General features: G+C 39.5%; 1 protein-coding gene across 2 annotated transcripts in view; it reads left to right on the plus strand.

Moving 5' to 3' along the window:
* The window catches only part of adam12b (ADAM metallopeptidase domain 12b), a 68,577-nt gene that overhangs the window by 24,596 nt on the left and 22,652 nt on the right, over window positions 1–21,329 (plus strand). Inside the window, exons 4-10 of one of the 2 annotated variants that reach the window (XM_053875582.1) lie at window positions 9,718–9,796; window positions 12,979–13,055; window positions 14,416–14,605; window positions 17,557–17,622; window positions 18,446–18,517; window positions 18,626–18,795; window positions 19,926–20,010. In XM_053875582.1, the coding sequence (XP_053731557.1) occupies window positions 9,718–9,796; window positions 12,979–13,055; window positions 14,416–14,605; window positions 17,557–17,622; window positions 18,446–18,517; window positions 18,626–18,795; window positions 19,926–20,010 (739 nt within the window). Of the gene's footprint in view, window positions 1–9,717; window positions 9,797–12,978; window positions 13,056–13,196; window positions 13,471–14,415; window positions 14,606–17,556; window positions 17,623–18,445; window positions 18,518–18,625; window positions 18,796–19,925; window positions 20,011–21,329 lie in introns of those variants that run through there. The other variant, XM_053875584.1, reaches the window with a different exon arrangement.

The following is a 21,329-nucleotide window of genomic DNA, read 5'->3' on the forward strand; positions in this document are numbered from 1 at the left end:
TTTTAAGTCAATAAAGACTGGCTCTGAAATGCAATGGTGACTGTATCGCCACCAACATTATTTGACATGCACATTCTAATGAACTCCTCAATGGTTCGTCCTATCAAAAAATAATTCAATAAATATGCCAGTGCCATATGTAAGGAGAGAAACTGGGCAACCACAATATAAAAGTTAGAAAGTCAAGTAATGTTTCTTTCAGGATTTATAATGTCAACATAATGAAGGATTTAAATGAAGCCTGCCAATGACTGGAAATTATCTTTGTCAGTGCCAGTGTCAGTACCTAATAATTCAATATGTTTCTTAGCCAGTTAGTATTTTGTCTGATATGATTCATTAACTTCATAATGCTATATTTCATTCTTTCATGGGGTTGGAATGTGGGTGCATCCCCCCGTTATTTATCTGCATTGGCATCCAAATGCAGAAGGCACTTCGATATTACAGTAGTTTGGCGTCCACAGAGAAGCAATAAAGTTAATGTACAGTATAGCCAGTTTAGTACCGTGCCCCACAGACAAAATCACAACAAACCTTTTCTCTCTTTTTTCCAGTAGCCTTGATATAGTACCTTTAATAAGAAATCCCTTTCAAAGCAGAATTTGCTTTGTGTGCTGTTCACCTCTTTTATTTCCACTCAGAGAGTAAGTCCTTTGTAGTGTGCCCAGGAGAAATAAGCACGTTCTTCCTTTAAACAGCTTGCTGGTTCTGTTCGGCTCCTCGTGTCAATGACGGGAATGTTTTAGCTGATTTCATATGTTAATGAGATCACACATGAATCTAACTGACTGTCTCAGCCATGATTTGAAACCTCTCTCAGGAAGGTTGCAGGTGCAGATGCGGCTGCTTGATGTCCTGACAGCTGTAATTGGCCCCCTAAATAATGCAGGCATGCTAAACCACCTGACTTCCATTTGTACGGGTGTGAGAGCGCGATGTTCTTTATACTTACAATAATTCCACAAAGCAGTGATTTTAGTCAAAGAGCTGCAATAAAGTATCAACAAAACATTTACATTTGACATTTTTGTCATAACTATATATATATAGATATAGATATAGATATAGATATAGATATAGATATAGATATGGTCTATAGATCTGAAATCGCGTGCACACACTATAAAGCGTCTTTCTTTAAAGCCCAGCTGTGCCGAAGACAAGGGCAAGAGGAAGTGCATCACGTGGCATTACAAATGGAGAGGAAACACTCCTACACAAAGGGACTATGTTGAACTGAGTTCTGCTTGACAACAGCATTGATATCACGTAAACACAAGAGACAGTGGAAATTCCTGTTTTCAGCAAAGCTGGCAGAAATAAGACGTTCTCGAAAGGGTTCATAACAGAGACGTTATTTTTGGGTATGAATTTAGTAAAAAGTATCATCAGATATATAGATGAAATGCATGTGATAAATGGTAAACTATACACTGAACAATGACTCAAAATAGTCACTTTCTTCTGTAACAACTGTTTCTATCCCCAACATCTTTGACAGGTAATGAAGTGAAGAGTGAGGCAATGAATGAAGCGATGCTCTGAGAATCACTGTGGTTTCCACCAGAGAGCGAAGAAGACTCAATGTAATGAGGTGTGGGATCTTACGTTTTAGTGAAAGAATCCTTCAATGGTTTCCGAATGGGGAAAGCTGTTGTCAAGGAATTATGATCTGAGCAGCCTCATTTGTTTTAACTTTTGTATGTAATGTCATTATAATCTTTACAGGGAAACAAGATGGCAGCTAGAAGCCACCCAAAAAGCAAAAAAAAAAGACACAAAAAACATGAATGTTTTCCTTAACAACTTACTTATACAGTACAAACTTACTTTAGGCCCCCACCCCCCCAAAAATACATTAATTAAAAAAAAAACAAAAAAAACATCTCTTTCACTCATAGCACATGTCAGCTATGTCTGCTTGATGGTCTCTTTATGAGACACTTAAATAGTCATAAGCATGTATTTACAGCAATTCAGAAGTTGTTATCCTCATCCACAGCTTAAGTTACTGAAGTGCTTGAAGGTACAATTTTCAGTTGTACAGCTTGGTCAAACATAGACATGTCCCTCACCATGCTTTTTCTGTCGCTATAGTTTTGACTTGTTCCGATATGTCCGTATCCAGTGCCTTAAACTACATTTCTTGTGAATATAAACAAGTATGGCAGAAATATTAAATTGGTCTGGGGGGACCTTGCTAGTTTAATTGGGTGGATAGACAACCCCTGGCATTTACATTTATGCATTTGTTTACCCTTTTTCAATGAATAATAAAATGGCACCTTCCTCCAGATCCCCAGTCACTCATTATTTTGTGTTTGGATCTTGTCTTGTCTTGGCTGGAAAGTTGTCTTGCGAACATACCAAAAGTAGAGTGAGAGAATTACTGTTTTTGGTGAATGTATCAAATCTATGTCATTATGCTATTTATTTTTCTAGTCTCTTTTTATATTATTGTATGAGCGTATATTGTGTGAGTTGATGTCCACCTCCATGTGTTGTGTGTTATCCATTTGTTTCAGTGTTTCAACTTAGTTTAAATATGTTTCATCTCGTGAGATTTAAGAAGAGGTAATTTTCCTGAAGGCGTGGCAGCTCTCATTTAAGCCGTGGCGGTGCACTACCATCATTCACATGTCGTGGAAACTGTACTTTTTATATAGAGGGCTACAATTCTGCCTCTCCGATTCGCCATCTTGACGTAATCAAATTTTTAGACCCCGTACTACTTAAACCTACTTGTTTAATGGTCTTAGGAAGCAGGGTGGTGGCTTTGGTGGCTGGTGACCTGCTGCAACGCCAACTACTTAGTGAGACAGGTGTTGTGCAAAATGTGTAGATCATAGCAAAGATAGTTTAATTCATGTACATACACGTCCAAACCAATTCAACACGGTGATTTTCAGAAACCAATGTGCATTGTTTTCATAACAATCATCAGATCTTGAATGACAATGTGTTGTCATGAATGTCTCCCAGCTTCTCTTAATCAAACTTGGGTCAGAGAAGGCCAGCGCCACTCAAATCTTCTCAAACACCACCACAAATAACAAAATCCCAGTTGCTCGAATTTATTTAAATTATTCTTTTCTTTTTAAACAACTATCAAAAAAGTCAGTGAATTATTTCTTTTTGTATGCATTATTTATACGTGGCTTGTGTCTGCTTTTGCTTTTAGAGTTAATGTGTTTTTTCTCCTCTCTCGATTTATTTTTTTCGAAAAGTACAGTGGGAACATGACATCAGTCTGCCTGTACAGTCATATGGAAAATCAGGTCGTAATATTCCGGGCTTGTCAGCCAGATGCTATCAACCCTTCCAAACAGGTTCTGGTTGTTTGCCACTTAGTTTTCTTTTTTCACATAGCTGCTGCTAGATATTTAAATCTTTATTTGTCAGATGAGATGGGAAGAGGGAAAAATAGGCTTCACATTTGTGTGCAGGAAAATACAATCTCCTTGGCGAGGGTGTAGAGGATATGCCTGAGGGAGAAGCCACAACTGAAGGGAAGAAATCAACTTAAACTGTAAAAACATCCAAAAATTGAAGCCCACATGCGGTGACTGCCCAAGTTTTTCTCTAGGCACCTTCCCTGCACAGTATGAGGTGTTTCAATGATGTCTTAAAGGAGGACTTGTAGGAAATGCAGTCGAAAAGCAGCATGTTTTAACTATATGTTTATTTGGGTATGTGTCAGATGTTTAGTTACAGCTTTTTGGTTGAAATCACACGAACATGTTGGGTGTACAGAGCAGACGACAGGCCGATGTTTTCTGAAGGTCTGTGTCTTTCTTTTATATATATATATATATATATATATATATATATATATATATATATATATATATATATATATATATATGTGTGTATATGTATATATATATGTATATGTATATATATATATATATGTATGTATATACATATATATGTATATATATATGTATATACATATATATATACATCTTTATTTATATATATATATATATATATATATATATATATATATATATATATATATATATATATATATATATATATATATATATATAGGCAACTCAATATGTGTTAATGCTAAGGAAAGACAAACTCAGGGGATCATGACACATTCTGCCTCCGATTCCCAAAAGAGATACACGGTAATTGAGCACAATAAAAAAGCATGTTCACTTGTTTGTAGGTGCCACATCATGTGTCACAAATGCAATGTTGTATTTGTGTCACATGTCTAGTAAATTTGTGTGGCTATAAAGCGTGTGGTGTGGGTTTAAAAGGCAGACCTGCGACAACAACTATCGATTCTACAGTTCAGCTTGTAAGACTGTTTAATGTTAAGATGCCAACTTGTTCACCTCTATTCATCAGATTCACATCCCTTATTCCTGCAGACGTGTGAAAAAAGAAAAATGTATTCACGAGAGAAACCCACGAATGTTTGGTTCATATATAACATATTTTGTTGAGTTAAGGGCAGGCAAATTATCAAATGGCACAGACATGCTACTTGCTAATTGCTACATTGCATTTTAATGAGAACTCATTTTTGGACTGCCTTATTTTTCTAGCGCTAAGAAGCGGAACTGCTGCAGTGTGGTTGAGCCGATTGCTTGTGGATGACTAACATGAGTCACGTATCAAGCTCCTTTTTTCCGCACAGCACTCACTCACTCTCTCGCCTTTGTGCCCCTCAATCAATTTTCCTATTTTTCTATTCTGAGCAGTTGAAGAACCACTTTGCAGACAATAATGCAATAGAGATGTTCATTCAAAAGAAACCTGCAATTTTAGTGCACGGGTGTGTTGCAAAAGGTCCTGCGTTACATGCTCCTCTCCTTTTTTCACTCTCTTATGAAGTCATCGAGAGAGTGGTACAGCTCACTACAATCACCTGCTGCACTAAAAATAACTTGATGTTTAAATCTCATTTAAACATGGCTCCTGTAAGTTGAACTTGGACTGCGGCAGTGCATTATCTTTTGGAATATCTGGCCCATGAGCCTTTGGTTTTCAGGCCTGTAACTCTGTGACAATGAATCCTGAAATGCTTATTTCAAAACTGTATTTTTATGAGTTTTGTGATCGGGAAACAGAGCGATACATAAAAACCCTCAACTGTCTTTGATTCATTATTCACAGCTGCTTTTCCCCTCTCTCTCTGCTTTGTTTCGCTGATGTGACGACTTCATCAGTGGAGCGCCTCTCACTCAAGCAGTCGAGGAAGATCTGAGAAGCACTTGTAGAATCACATCTTCACAACCTGATTGCAGATTTTTCTGTAGGGTCAAATATCTGTTTTGACACCAATGTGAAGAAATGTCCGTGACCAAGACAACTGACTGGACATCTGAGGTCAACCTCCAAAACAGAAAGGCCTTTTCTTGATAAAGTTTCTTGGGAATGTACATGCTTACACTATGCTGAGGTGTTTTTCTGAAATCCTGACAGCATCTAGCTGAATATTTGGGAACACAAGCTCACAGTAGATTTGGTAACACCTATTAAATATTTAGGGACATAGTGGAGCAATAGTTAGCGCTGCTGCATTTCAGCAAGAAGGTTCAGGGTTTAAATCCAGCTCTAGACCTTTCTGGGTTGTGAGTTTGCATGTTCTCCATGTGCCTGCCTTGATTTTCTCTGGGTACTCCGGTTGTCTCCCACAGTCCAAAGACATGCCTCTCGCCCAATGACCGCAGGGATAGGCATCTGCACTCCTGAACAGGACTAGGACATAAGTAGTATGTATCTAGTCGGCCTCAGCAACACACAAATCAAAACTTAACAATGCTAAAATACTGGCTATTATGCTGCTAATACACACAGGAGCAGTTTATTTAGGGTTATAAAATATCTAAAGTGCAATTGAAGATTTTCAGCTTTCTAGATTGCAGGAGAGATCCTTCATCTGGTGGAGGACTCGTGCGTAAATGAGTGAGGGGACTTGGGAGCAGTCATCCATGAGAACTCTCGGTTGGTGGTGGTGAAGAAAGAGCTGAGCTAAAAGGCATATCTCCTCAATTACTTTTCACTTGTCGCCCCATGCATTTAGTGAGCGAAACCACAAAATGCCAATGCAAGGGTTTTGGGACTCTTCCTTTGGGACAGGATGAGAAGTTCAGCCATGAGACACTCAGAGTAGAGGATTTAGCACTACATAGAGATAAGCCAGTTAAGGTGGATGCCACCTGGACGCCTTCCTGGTGAGGTACTCCAGCTGGTGTAAGGGAGCGGCCGTGGGTCAGACGCAGGACATAGTATTGTATCACTCTGTTGACTTTGAAATGCCCAACAAGAGGGAAGTAGGGCTTCTTTTCTTTGGATATGACCCTTTTAAGATTTCATTTCTAGCCTTAACACCTGAAATTTGAAGCTAAATGGAAAACATGGAAACTAAACCTTAGTGTCTATGAAATCCTTTAAAATGCAATATGAGCTTCCCCACCTCATCTCTCTCTCTCTTTCTCTCCCTTCCTTCTCCTGCGTTCGGTTTCTGTGGTCGTTTGCTCTTTTCCAAGTTGGGTGCAACTACAACTACAGGAAGGCTGTGGGGTTAACCCCTCGGCGGGAGAGGATTAAAATAAATCATTGAAGTCTTCAAAGGATCACAGTGTCTATCCAAGTAGAGCAGAATTTCGCTTAAATGGATCTACGCTTCAGGCTTTTCATTAAATAACAAATACTTCCATGGGGCATGAAGTCTCACGTGTACATTTGCATAAGTGTAACTGTACTTAATAAGCACTTATACTGTTGCAAGGAGTAATATAACTCCAGTAAAAACAACGTGTTAAAAGGGAAGTGTGGCGTCAGGAAATTGTGAAAACATGGAGGATTATATTTTGAACATGACCAGATTTCTTTAAAATGCCTTTGAATGTATATCTAGTATCTGATGTACAAGAGTGACACAGTTTTGCGCAGTCATAAACAGAACACAGACTGAAGAATATCTCTCATGGCCCCAGAAATCTGTCCTGCCAAAGATTTGATTACAGGCAGATTCCATCATTTTAAGGTCGAGTTAATGCAGCCGGCATCGTGGCGCAGCGCTCCCTTAAGCTGGCTTCCCGAAAGGATCCTTCTAAAATTCAGCACGATGGAATTTGTATGGAATTACAGCTAACATGGCATAAATCCCATCTAGACTGGAAACCTGATTCAGTGGCAAGATTTCAACTTGCCACAATATCTCAGATTCAGCATGACAAAATACTTCTTTTATCTGTGTAAGTAAAAATTCATATGTGAAATGTTCTTTTTTGTGATATCGTAGATGTATTTGCAGTAGCCTCGGTCTAAAAGTTTAAATTCATTTTTTTTTAATTATGTAAAATTTTAATGAAGTAAAATGGTCGACAGATCGTTTTTTTATTTATCAAGTGAGACACTATAACCGAAAGAACATTTTGAAGTTAAATATATATTTTTTTTATTGCATGCACTTATCTTGAAATGAAATGGCTTGGTTTGGTTTTATTCTCATTATATTTATGTGCTTAAGGCATGTTATCAATGATTTATTATTTCCCGTTTGTAACTGGTCACTTATGGGGTTGTGGGCTACAATGTCACAACAGCACGTCATAAGCCGAGTCCTCTGTACAGTGCGGCTCATTCCGCTTTAATGAATCTTCATCTGATCACGTGCCAGACACCTTCTGAAAGTTGATGTCCTTTACAGAACACTTTCCAAGGACGGCTTTCCAGATGGTTCCATGTAACAAACCATCTGGCGCGTCAGGTTAATGGTGAGGCATTGTTTGACACGAATGGATCCCTCCGTGTCTCCAACAAACGATTTGTTCCAATTAACTGAAACGCCTCATATGTGTTATGATAACAGGTTTTCACTCTATTCTAGAGCTGGTGTGACATCTGCAGTAATGTCACCTTCATATCCCCGTGATATGGATGCGTCTCAATGTGACATTGACGACGTGGGGAGGACAGGATCAAAAAGGTTCTTCTTTGTTCTGACAGCCGGCAAATAATCTTATTGAAGAGAATGAAAAATATTGCACAATTGTAACCAAAACCAAACACTGTTTACTTCTGAACTCTGGGTTTCATCAGATTACAATGTTATTTCAGCACAGCATTTATATAATAAGATTGCTGAATCTTTTTTTAAATTCAAGCATCTCTTCAAGAATGTATTTGTGTGGTACGTGTACCATTTAGTGTAAATAAAAATCCGAAGTATGTTAATGCCTAGTTTCGCATTCATTTCTCAAAAGAAATGATTTCATGTTTTTAACTGTTGATGCCCCATATCAGTCCTGGACAAAGCTCGGTCCGGGGGCCACATGTTTATCAGGCCCTCTGCTTATATATATATATATATATATATATATATATATATATATATATATATATATATATATATATATATATATATATATATATATATATATATATATAATATATATATATATATATATATACAGTGGTACCTCGGTTCTCAACCAAGCCACAATCCGTTCCAGACGGCCGTTTGAGAAGCGAATTGTTCGAAATCTGAATCGATTTTTCCCATTACAATTAATGGAAAAAGAAATAATGCATTCCAAGCTTTAAAATGGGTTTTTGTAGGAGTGAATGTAGAGTGTCTGCTGCAGGTGCGCTGTTCCTCTATGTGTGTGGCGGCTGCATGTGGGAGGGGTTGCTGAGTGAGTGACGTCTCTCCAGAAGTGAAGAGGTGCCCGGTGCGTGTCCAGCTCTGAATGTGACAAAGTCATAAACCAAGTAACGCTCTGTCCCAGACTCGCCTCATCCCTGTCCCAGCTCTAGCTGACAACAGGACATCAAACCCTGGAGTGTGCGCTCCAGCCTCGGAGGTGTCGAGAGCGAGCACCTCCCCTGTGACGCTCGGTCCAGTGTGCAGACAGGAAATAGTTTTACACCTCAATATGAAGAAAAAACAGTCAGTAAATGTAGCTAACGGGACACGTCTGCATACAGAGGCTGAGTTATACACAATAACAAAGCGCGTCGTGGGTCAGCTGGTCGGTCCGCGCACGTTATGTTTTTTTCGGCTTTTTTCGGAGGCGTTCGAGTTCTGGATTTTCGTTCGAAATCTGAAGCAAAAAAATCTCGAAATATTTGTTTGAACTCTGATTTGTTCGAATTCCAATTAGTTCGATAACCGAGGTACCACTACATATATATATATATATATATATATATATATATATATATATATATATAGACTGTATATATCAGCCAACAACAGCCAAATAATAGACAAAACGTTAATAGTATTTATGTGTTTATTACAAACAAAAACATGATTTCTTTTCAACAGTACTGCTAAATAATGTTCCCACCTCTCCTCGAAGTGAGGTGCAGTGAGAAAACAGCAGACTCACACACCCATCATGAGATCATTGCTACCAGCATCAGGGTGAATATGCAGCAGTAAAATATGGCAGCTCATATCGTTTCTCATTTCTAAAAGCTTGCACCAAATAAAACTTCAGCAGGGATTTTCAAAGAGTCGAGGTCCAAGCGATTGAAGGACATGTGCAAGCCTAATGAATTCACTGAGCGTCGTGTCCCTCCTTGCTCCAGAATACTTAGCATTTCAACCACATCATCCGTCAAATCCCTACAAGCAATCCCACATAAAAAGTCAAGAGTGGGTGAGATTTCTTGGCGCCCTTTTATTATTTCAAATTTGCAGATGTGTTTCATGTCCTGTTTTTTTGTGTCTTTCAGGAGTCTTTTTGCGAGCCATTTCACTGAGACCCATTACAGAGAGGACGGGAGTGCAGTCACCGGCGCTCACAACTTCACGGTACGATGGAAATCAAGGTTTTTTTGGGGCGGTAATGGTCCGCTTGATTTACAGCAACAGCATTCTGTGAATGGAGTGCAATGACTCCAAGTGATGCGACACCTACCCATGCTCACCTAGGAATCTTTTGGACAATAAAATATTGTCACCTGCTTTGTTCTCTGGTGAAGTGCTGAATCGTGTTACACTCTCTGACCCTGAAATTCTGAAATACCGACTCATTTATGGACTTCTGTTTGTTTGATTCATAGACTGGTATCCACTGGTTGTTTGCGATGGCCCAGATGTATGTAAGCTGTTTTTAAATTCAGGTTGACTTTCAGCCAACATGTCCATCAGAGCTTTATTCGGGAATCTCCAGTTTAGCAGCTGATCTCCTCTTAACTACTCATTTTATTTGAAATGTCATTGCTGCTCATCAGTTGAAATCACCGGGCCTTGGACCGAAAACATTTTAATGATCCATTCCCAAATTCGGAACTATTTATTGATGCTCTCTGAACAGGTATCAATCATGCTCAAGTATGCTGAAATTGAGCCAGGCTTCATTGGTGATAGCTTGAACCTGCCTTTTGTGGATTTGAAATCACTTATTAGTAGGGGTGACAAAGGTGATGTGTTAGTCTATGAGATAAACGTGACCATAATTACCTAGTTAAAAGTCTTTAACATTGTTTATGAAATTTAAAGTACTGCACATGCATGACCTCTGACACAGAAGCCGGAAACCTTGAAATGATTTTGGCGTACACTCTGTTGGACGACAGGTTTGTTGATACACGATGGGGCGAAAGAGCTATAGAGCTCACCAGAATATTAGCCCCGCCCATTAGATTTACGAAGGGAAATATTACATACATAAACTGCAGTGGTCTATAAGCCGCAGGTGCAGTGGTGCTGTCTGCACTGTAGAAAGGTCAGTGGTGCACCTGGCTTTAAAATGCATGAGGATCACTTCTAAACTAGTTTTGAAAAAGGGGTCCAGCATCAAAATGGGCTGTTTTCGGCCGCATGTCCAACATGCCCAAGTTCAGCCACCACAGTCAGTCCAGCCAGCTGCTGCTTCTCGCCTCCGGTCCTCCAGGAGGTCGGCTCAGTTGATGGAGCTGTATGGGTGAAAATTTAGAGTGCTTTTAGGTAAATAAAATGCCTGTGGTCTCATCGGTTTGATGTTACGCTCAACATCTTGGCAGCAAAGTTCATGTATTAGCCGCGTCGTTGTATAAGCCACAGGGTTCACACTGCAAGAAAAAAGTAGCAGCTTATAGCCTGGAAATTATGGTGTAACTCAGCGTTCTGAAAAATTCATTGTCAGAACAACATCCAACTGAACGCACTACAGTACACACAATTATAAGAATGCTATGGAACCCAGATTACACAAGTCACCATGGCAACACATCAAAAAGGTCAACACGAGAGAAAAAAACTTTCATCCAAAGTGTCTGAGTGCACCCTCCAGATGTAAAATGGACCTGACAGCATCTGAAGCAGAAATATTAGATGATAATAATCTAATGCTGAGCCATGACTGAACTGCATGCAACAAGATTTAAAGATGTCATGTGTTGTTCAGTGAATAAAGATGCCAGTCGCTATAATATGTGTTTTGATGGATAAGCTGCATCATCTTTTTTTGTCCTCCTCTTTACAGAATTTATTAATTAAAAAATGTGAATGGTTTTTGTGTTTGAGTATTCTAATACACAGGCTGTAAACAGATGAATTCATAGAAGTATAAGAATTGATTTTGGTTTGCTTTTTGGTAGTCTATTGAAAGCCCTACTAAAAGACAGGTGAGAAATCTGCATTAATGTATCATAATTTTTCTTCCAAAAATCAGTTTGAGCGACCATCTAAATGATTATATAGCCTGGATTGGTTTTACCGAGGGTCCTGCGGTGAATGAAAGATGAGCTGAGATTTTAGTCCCTTCTCTGCCCAATGCAACAGTTAAGATATACACTGGTCTTTTTTCATGATTTTTGTTTACTACTGATACTGAAGTAGCAACGCTCACACACGAAGCAATGTCGCTTCAACAGAGAAGCTTAGATTTAATTCATAATTTCATTATATTAGTCAACAGATTTTTGCGTTTGCGTGTCCATGAGACGGGGTGGGAATCGGAGCAGCTTTCCCATCATAGCCGACAGGCTTTTATTCAGTCGGATCAAACTGGCAGTTGAATTGAAGAGTGTCGTTAGGAGTCTGACAGGTCGCTCTCTGCTTGAAAGATCGGCTTCGGTCATGACTGACAAGTCTGTTTCTCACGGAATTATAAAAACAGCATCCGCCTTCCTCTTTAATTTGAAGCCAGAGGATGTTACAAACATTGCGTCAGGCTGACAAACACCAATCCTTGATCCAAGATCTTAATACCTGTTGTCATGTGTGGGAAAACTCAGGTTTGAAGTACATCTTTGTCATCCATTGCTTTTGAGTAAAGGTGGATAAATTAATGAATATTTGTCAAAAATATTCAATAATCCAGGTGAGAATCCATGAAAAGAAGACATCAAAAAATAAAGCGACACGAGACAATGAAATACATTCATGCATCCATCTTCAGTTAACCAGCGCTTATTCTTGTTCAGGTTTGCAGTTATGTGGATACTGTGTTTTAAAGCCCCTATGGAAACAATTGAAGCACAACTGGGTCAGACGTGGCCCAAGCACAGTCTGCTCTATTTTTGTACTTAATGTAATCAATCTAGAGTATTTCACCTTAGTGGAATTCTTCCCCTTACGTTTCCTACATCTCCTATAGACATGCGTGATAGAATGTTCTGTTCTCTTAACAACAGTTCCTTCCTCCTCTCAGACTTGGACAGCTGTGTTTTCTGGCTTGTCTTTGGTGCATTTAATGCCCGTGCAGCTTCCAAGAGTGCGCTGGAAGAAAAAGCAATTATCAAATTACAGTCACCATCTATAACAATCTTTTTTTTTCTGTCGTCCTTTTACTTTTATCGTTTTGAAGGCATCATGCAGATCGTAATATGCTTCACCGGCGTGGTCCCGCATCAGATAAAAGCTGCCGCCGCGGGGACGTGACAGCGGCTTTTATTATTCTAAAACGTAATGCATATTTAATTGCATTATCCGGTGGGTGAAGCTGTGTGAAATGTGTCTGTCTTCAAAACTAAAAGCTTTTCTATATGAACAATTTATTCCTCTTGCAGACCAACTGTTACTACCACGGGGAGGTGCAGGAGCGGTCCAACTCAGACGTCACCTTAAGTGCCTGCGCAGGACTCCGGTAAGCAAATCTATATTCAAGAGAGAGAAGGTTGCCCTTTAAGCAGTGCACCGCTCTGATGTTTAGATTTACTCAGCAGCTCTAGATATGGAACTGAGAGTAAATGTCACACCTCCCAGGCGTTCATTAGATATCAGCCTGTAATGGGCGTCTCATTTTGTGATTCACTTTGATGACGTTAAAGGTTATTGAAAGGTGCAAATGAAGCAGGACTCTGTAATTCCTTGTGGGTTTCTCATGTGCAAATGGTCTTCTCGCAGCAAAATAAACACTTTCCTCCCAGATGTCATCGTTATTATTTTCAGCTGCTGATTCACGGCAGCGAAATGGGTTCATCGGGGACTGCCAGGTGTCTCTGTGGTGTCAGACTCAATCACAAGTGGACAACATTTTAACTGCAGATGTGCCAAACCAAGTGAGCGTAAATAGAACTATTTTAATAAGCGAGAAATGGTAGTCTTTATTCTTCTTCTTCTTCTTGTGTTCTGCAGTCTTTCTTTCCTGAAGTCTTTTGTTGCTTGGATTTTAAAAATTCTCTTCTGATAAATGAAGATTGCCATTACACCATTACACCATCACCGCCTCCAAATAAATTGGCCGTGGTTGCACCTCGGGGAGGTCAGTGTGTAGGGACCGGAAAGTTGTCCATGACATGTTTGTGCCATTTGATCAGTGCGTTATGGCCAGTGCCTCCTTAATCTAATAAAAATCTTTTTTAAAATTGAGTTGTGAGATGTTCCTTATGTCCTCCTGAGGCCATCCTAGTTTGGAGAACCACAACTGAAGGAGCGCTGTTCCTCACATATAGTGAAGTGTGTATGATTTATTTATACGTGAAGGTCCTTTTATATCTATGAGAACAAAAAAATGTTACTAGCCAAAACTGTAGTTTGTAGCTCAAATAGAAAAAGTGCCCCAAAAAAGTAGTTCATTGATGCAGCGCAAAATGGGGATGTAGTTATGCTACCATTAAGGTAGAGCGAACTGTAGTTAAGCTCTGTAGTTCAACTACATGTAGTTTGAGTCTCCCCAACACTGTATATTCCTTTAGGTCTCCTTCTGCTGGATGTGCTTAGGTAACCCTGAAAAAATGGCCACCACACTTCATTCTTAGATGCCCAAGATTTGTGTGCCTCAGGTGTATCATAGAGGTCTAGAGGGGTTCACACCTCCCGTCGATTTGCAGGTCTCCAAGTGATGGACAATTCAATAGTGGTCTGCAGATTTGTGGGCTACCTTCTGTCCAGCTTGTCACTATAACCTCCCAAAAATATTCCAATGCACATGAAAATGCACATGACTAATGCAAGCTTTCATCCTTAAATGCTTGTGTTTCACTTTGGCTCTGCTGTGTCTCCAGAGGCTTCATCTCACTGGAAAACAAGACGTTCATCATCGAGCCAAAGTCCGGTGACAGCAATGGTGTCCATTTAATCTTCTCCGTGGAGGAGCTGAGACTGCCCTCAGGATCCTGCGGCCACGGTTTCAACATGTCTTCCGTCCCCCCTGAAAACCTCTTCAAAAGGCCGTTCCAGTCCTTCCACACCAGGGTAAGATTAAAGCTTTAATCATCCGACTTGTGTCGGAGCCATCAGACATCGGAGCGCGCTGCCATGATCATGAGCATTTGGACTTAATTGTTCTGACATCAACTTGATGGAGGATAACAACCAGAGATCAGCTTGCTGGCCAGAAACAGCCTTGGATCCCTTCCCTGAAGTGATGCTTGGACTCCATGTTCGTTTTCATTTCAGCTTGAACCCAAATTGGGAAACTCATATTGAGAGTTTGGCCAAAGCCTTGATGGGAGCAGGTGCTTCGTCCATATGTCAAACTTCCTGAACATTTGAATAAATAAATTCTGCCTGATTTGATTATCATTTCAACCTATTTTCCTCCATTTGACTCATTTATTTTTGCTTTATTTGGGTGATATGCTGTAAATATGCTGCAGTTTTTTTGGCACCGTGGCTACAACTATTTTACTCTTGTCCATGGTTTGATCTGGTGATTAATTACTGCTTTATTTTTGTTTGTAATTGCTTAGTCTCTTCGTGTTATTCATGTAATTCATGTAGGATGTGAAGTCAGAAATCCCATGATTCAGACCTTCTTCCTCTCATCAACGAGGCTGGTTATTGAATTGTTTTCAACCTGTTTACTCTGAAAAGATCTCTATAAAAACCTTTCCCCAGTGACCTTGAAAGGAAAACTGCACTTTATTCAATAATGAAATGAACAAGCTATTTAAGACATACAGCGGCAAAAAAAAAAGTTTTCAGACACACTTAAAATTATCATGAAAAATCTTGGAACTATTTTTGCCTGTAAGTGTAGCTACATTATACAGACACGAACAAATGCAACTGACTGAACTACTGACAACTTTAAATTCTTGTCACTTGGCAACATTGTCAATATCAAGGTCAACAAATAGCAGAGAATGTGATGTAAATTAATCTGCTAAAGCTGAATTATCTCACGATTGATGGCAAATCATTCGCACACATTTTCTGAATATAAATGTATTTTAAAGGAGTGGCCAATAGTGTTTAAAAGGTCTTGCTTTAAGCATGTTGTTGAGCCACTTCCGTGCCTCGGGTTATTCTAAAGTATGTTCTTGACAGTATCTGCTATGGTGGGTTTTTGGAGTCAACTGATGTTTGCATGAGGAAAGCATTATTGGCCGCTGTGGTGTTGATAGCAGTAGAGCTGAGAGAACCAGACGAAGAGTCGAAGAGAAGTATGCAGCCATTTCACAAAGAACACATCAAAGGACTCATACCTTTCACACCACGTTTTGAGCAATCGAAATTGAAATATAAAGTTTCAACGCAGCATTTAACACTGCAACGGTCTTTTCAACATTTTACATATATCGATGTATATTCAACTGTATATTTATTTAAATTCTACTGTATGTACAACACCACAACCAGCCATGTTGACGTGTTCCTCTACCCTTACATGTCGTATGATGATCAGTCGACTAATCGTTGGTGCCTGGTCAACTACCAAAATAATTGTTAGTTGCAGCCCTACATAGCATCTTCCTTCAAGCTACATTTAGAATATATATAAAATGTCATATGCCACATATATATATATAATGCCATAGATTGATAGTTAGCTAGACAATAAAAAAAATGACATGACTCACATTAATATTTTGTAGTCCTGCCACAGTAGAATGGGCAGTGTGAAAACCTGGACCTTATATATTAACATATTTTCAAAACGCCATGGTTCCGTGCTGGTTTTATTGTGCATAACTTTGCTATGAACTTGGAGTAGTATCAGGGCTCCTTGGTTTAGCTGTTAGCGATATGTGGCTCTATTTCTATTTGTTATTATTCTAGGTTTTTGAAAACAATTCTGCACTAATTTAAAAAATAAATAAATAACATAAATTGTTTCGCAGTTTTGTATCTCCTCATAGCGCACAGTCTTGTCAGAGAGCCGTGTACCCCTTTTCACCGTGCCTTCACATATTCATTCTTCTTTCTCTGTGGTTTTCCAGTTGAATTGAATCTCTTTCAATTCAACTGGAAAACCATGTGCAAATGTCCGTTTGGCTGTGTCCTTCAGTGTTTACTTTCTTGTTAATGCTAATATTAGCGCCATTCTGCTAGCTTTAGCCTCCCCCTGCCATTTGTTTTCCTTCTTTGTCCTCGGTATTGTCACATTTACCCACGTTTTACCTTCAAGTGAGGATGCCACAGTTCCAATGTGACTTCCTCGGGACGGAGCACAACTTCTCATGTGCTGAGCCCATCTTACCGTCGATTCCTCGCTTCACTGTTTATAAGGCTTTGAAAATTGCTTGGCTGAAAAACGAAATGATAAAAAGCTCGGAGCATATTATATTATACGTACATACGTAGAATACCTTAAAAGTTATTTTCTCATTTTGCTTATTTTTAGAGTTGTTACCATTTTATTGTACTAAAAAATTCAGTTGTCTTTTCTGTCTTTATAACATACTAATTTTGAATATATTTTAAAAATGTAATTTGTCTTACATTAAGGGACAAATGCAGTCACCTCATTTTAGTTGATTCTATAAAGACAAATGCATTTACATATACAGGATTTATCAACATTCCCAGTGCACAGCCTTCCTATAATTTCCTTTCTGTCTCATCTCTGTCTTTTATGCCATTGTTTTCCTGCTCATCAATCAGTGACTAATGTGTCACCTGTCATTCATCTTAAAAGCTTCCAAAATAGCTTCACACCTAAAATGAAAGGATGTAGAGAGGAAGTGGCCACATCATACACTCACATACATCAAAACAGAGGGAGGACCACCCGCACCACTGACTGCATCTAGAGATGAGTGTGGTGCCACTCATCATGAAGGGTGCAACAGACCACAGAACCTTCATCCCCCACCTCCCCTCAACCCCTGTCAGGGCATGAGTTTGGTGTCTCATAGATGTTGATCCTCTGTGTAAGCATGTTAAACGTAACCTGCTTCTTTTGTGTTCTTCCCCCGCAGCACAAAAGGCACGCACAAAAAACAACCAAATACGTGGAGCTGATTATTGTTGCCGACAACAGAGAGGTAACGCACCGTTATTGCTCACACTTCCCTGCGGAGCTGCAGATGTAGGTCAGTGTGCAACCAGCAGTGTGGTCTGGTGGCAGCGGCTGCTTTTTCGACAGGAAACGCTGAACAAGTCCCTGAGCGGAGCAGCAGACAGGAAGCAGGAAAAGGCCATGTGGACACAGAATAGACTCCGTGAACGCTGACAAACTCATCGTAAAGATTTCCTCCCAGTGGAGAAGTCTCAGCTCATGCCAGCCACCTCGATTAGAAGAAAAGGAACAAGTATATTTGCAGGGAAAGTTCACATTCAGAACCAGATACTAACTGCAGAGCTACAAATCTAGCCTTCTAGTGTGCATATTTGTTTCAGTCTGCTGGCTGGAAAACATTTTTCTTCCTTAAGCATTGCATTTGTTGCATTTCACATGTCTCGAGAAGAATCTGAATGGAAATATAGGGAGTGCAATGTGTCCTTAAAATTAAGAACTACAACTGAATATTTTTGCTTTGTGAATCTAAACATGTCTGTCATAAAAGGCACATTTAATAAAATGAGAAATTAAACAGTGCACAGCTAGTCGTAATAAATGTATAAATTGGACAAAGAAAAGTTTCTAATAACACATTGAAAAGCGTCATTCTCAAATTAGTTGCAGGTTTTGTCGCGTCACATGACAGACAGATGAGGATGCTGAGATGAGATCCAAAAGATGAGATCCAAAAAATGGGATTCAAATGTCACACATATTGATACCATTTGATGCACTTGCCTGTGAAGAAAATTGCTGCTGTTATTTCGAGGTTGCAATCTTCTTCCAATGATTACGTTTCATTTCAGTTCCAGAAACAAGGAAAGGATGTGGAGAAGGTGAAGCAAAGGCTTGCGGAGATTGCAAATTACGTGGATAAGGTGAGCCTTCTGCAGGGCATTTTTAGTTTTTTAAGTCGCTGTCAGCAGTTGCTGTTAAATATATTAATGTGGTAGCCAGAGCAAGTCATTTTTCACTGCGTTCCTTAGTTCTACCGAGCCTTGAACATCAGAGTAGCGCTGGTGGGGCTGGAGGTGTGGAGCGACTCGGACAAATGTCCCATCACTCAGGATCCTTTCGCCACCCTGCATGAGTTCCTGGACTGGCGAAAAGTCAAACTGTTGCCCCAAAAACCTCATGACAACGCCCAGCTGATAAGGTGACTCACACACGACAGAAAAAAAATGTGATTTTAAACAGTATTTTTGTGCCAAAAAATTAAATTATTTATTTATATTCGTGCAGCCACCACATAGCAAAGAGGCAGAGAGACTGAACTGCTGTTTATTATGTACCCAGTGTCACACAATGGCCGATGACTCACTTACTGTAACCATACTATACTAACTTACCTTATTTTGAAGAATTACTGGATAATACGCTGCTAATATGCATAAATATGTGCTGTAATAAGCCACTACTACACAGGCGAAAACAGCGCATTTTGATTGCTTTAAGGTCAATAATAGATGTGAGGAGTCCATGATTCAAGTTCAGAACATTGCTGAGTTTGTTTCTTGAGCCATTCTCGATGCTGGACCCTGTTTTCAAAACTAGTTTAGAAGTGATCCTCCTGTATTTTTAAGCTGGGTGCACCACTGACCTTTCTACACTGCAGACAGCACCACTGCACCTGCGGCTTACAGACCTCTACGGCTTATGTATGAACAAGATCTATTTTCCTTCTTAAATTTAGTGGATGATATTCCGGTGCGCTCTATCGTCTTGAATTTACAGTAGTTTTTTATGGTAATATATGTTCCTTGATCTGAAGAGTGACTGAAAGTTCTAGCTATTCTCCTCATTTGTATTTCAAACTTTTCCTCATATGTACATTCAGGCGCCTCTCAATTATGAAAAACACACACATTTATTGTAAACATTTATGAACAAATCTATCTTGAAGATTATGTCTGTCAAATGACAAAATGCAAGGCTTTTTTTCCAATTAAGTTTTACGGCGTCCTTATTCTGACTATTATTTTATTAAATAAAAACTTTTGGTATAGAAAATCTGCTTGTGTGTATTGTTGTGTTGCCTCTAGAATCCTTAAAAGCACGGCTTGAAAAAACACTTTGTCTGTGCTGTGTCATTTGCATACAACCTTTCTCCTCCCTTCTAAAAATACTGCTTTTGAATATTCATAGCGAGATTAAAAATATGCCCTGTCAAGTTTATCGGACAAAAATCTGTTTTGCACCTTTAAAGTTGCAGCACAAGCATCTTTTTTTGTACCTTTCATGTTTTATATTTCCCTTGTCCTCAGTTTCTTTCTTTCCTTTTATCAGTGGGGTTTACTTCCAAGGCACCACCATCGGAATGGCGCCAATAATGAGCATGTGCACCGTGGAGCAGTCTGGCGGTATCGTCATGGTGAGTTCATGAAAGTCATGAAATATTTACGTTCGTGTCAGTGATAGTAGGAGAAATGAAATTCCGATTTCCCTCCATTCATGAAAAGCCTGGGAGGGAGCCTGTGTTTACATGAATTTCCATTTGCATTTTTATAAGTCATGATAAATTGTTAATGTCAGTTTGGACGGGATGGGATCCTCCCGTCGCCCAAGGTACACTAAATTACCGCACAATGAAAATTAGGACCCTGCCGGCTTGAATCTCTCGGTGTGGCCTGGCAGCCGGGCTGCATCCAAGTGGTTATCAGCTCAATTCCATCAGGCACCAGAGCAGATGTGGACCCACATTAATAGATATGTTTTCTGCTGGTCACGGCTCAACTGAGGCTCCTCCAGATGTTTGTCTTCCCCATTACTTACAGCTGGCAGATGGTTTGGATCGAGATTAAAGGGCCGTGAAAGCAGTTAGAGGGTGGTCACATGAGATGGACCGTTTCTCAAGCTCCACACTCCCGTGTGGGTTAATCATCCTATAATACTTTATTAGTTCCACATTTTTTTTGGGGGGGGGGGGAGAAGGTAGGGGATTTCTTCGTAACTTTTCGCGGATGTTTATGTGTGAATTAATTGGCTTTAAATAAATACTGCTTTTTAAAAGTATCCTCACGGAAGTGAGTGCTCCCAGGAGTTACTCCAAGAGACAAAACTTTATCATATAGGCGAAGCAGAATGTGGTTTCTGTGTATGTTCTGTGGGTGTTGATTTAGAGAGATGCTAGTCTGTAATCAGAGCAGAATGAAGCCTATTTTGGATCAACTTCAAAGGAGGTGTCCTTGGATCGCTCCAAACACGTATAAATAGCTAGTGCTGTTTCTGAAAGTTTAAATTGAGCTGATTTCTTACCAATAAAGGGTCAGCCCTCACACGCTAAGTCTCGTGATCACGGAGCGCAGTAGACTGTTGACTGTTGGAAAAAAAAAACCAAGAAAATCTGCATCCAGACCTCCACCAGGCAAGCGTTCAACTCACCATGAACACATCCAGAACACCACATTCTAGATCACATTCCATGTTTTTCATTAGTTCATGAACTTATTATGGAAAATTTCATTGGAATCCATTGGTAACTTGTTTCCATTGCTACTTTACGTACCGATCAATGGTCCGACCATCATTTCATATACTTAATAAATTACCTAGAACTTGATGATTGCTTATAACATTTGAATTTATTTAAAAGTTTCATTTTCATTTACTTATATTTTGTATTTTATTTTTCTTGCCCCTACATTTGCATGCCCAGAAATCTTGTTGAAAAAGCAACAAAAACAACTGCTT

This window comes from Synchiropus splendidus, chromosome 9, assembly GCF_027744825.2.
Source record: "Synchiropus splendidus isolate RoL2022-P1 chromosome 9, RoL_Sspl_1.0, whole genome shotgun sequence".
Classification (NCBI taxonomy): domain Eukaryota; kingdom Metazoa; phylum Chordata; class Actinopteri; order Syngnathiformes; family Callionymidae; genus Synchiropus; species Synchiropus splendidus.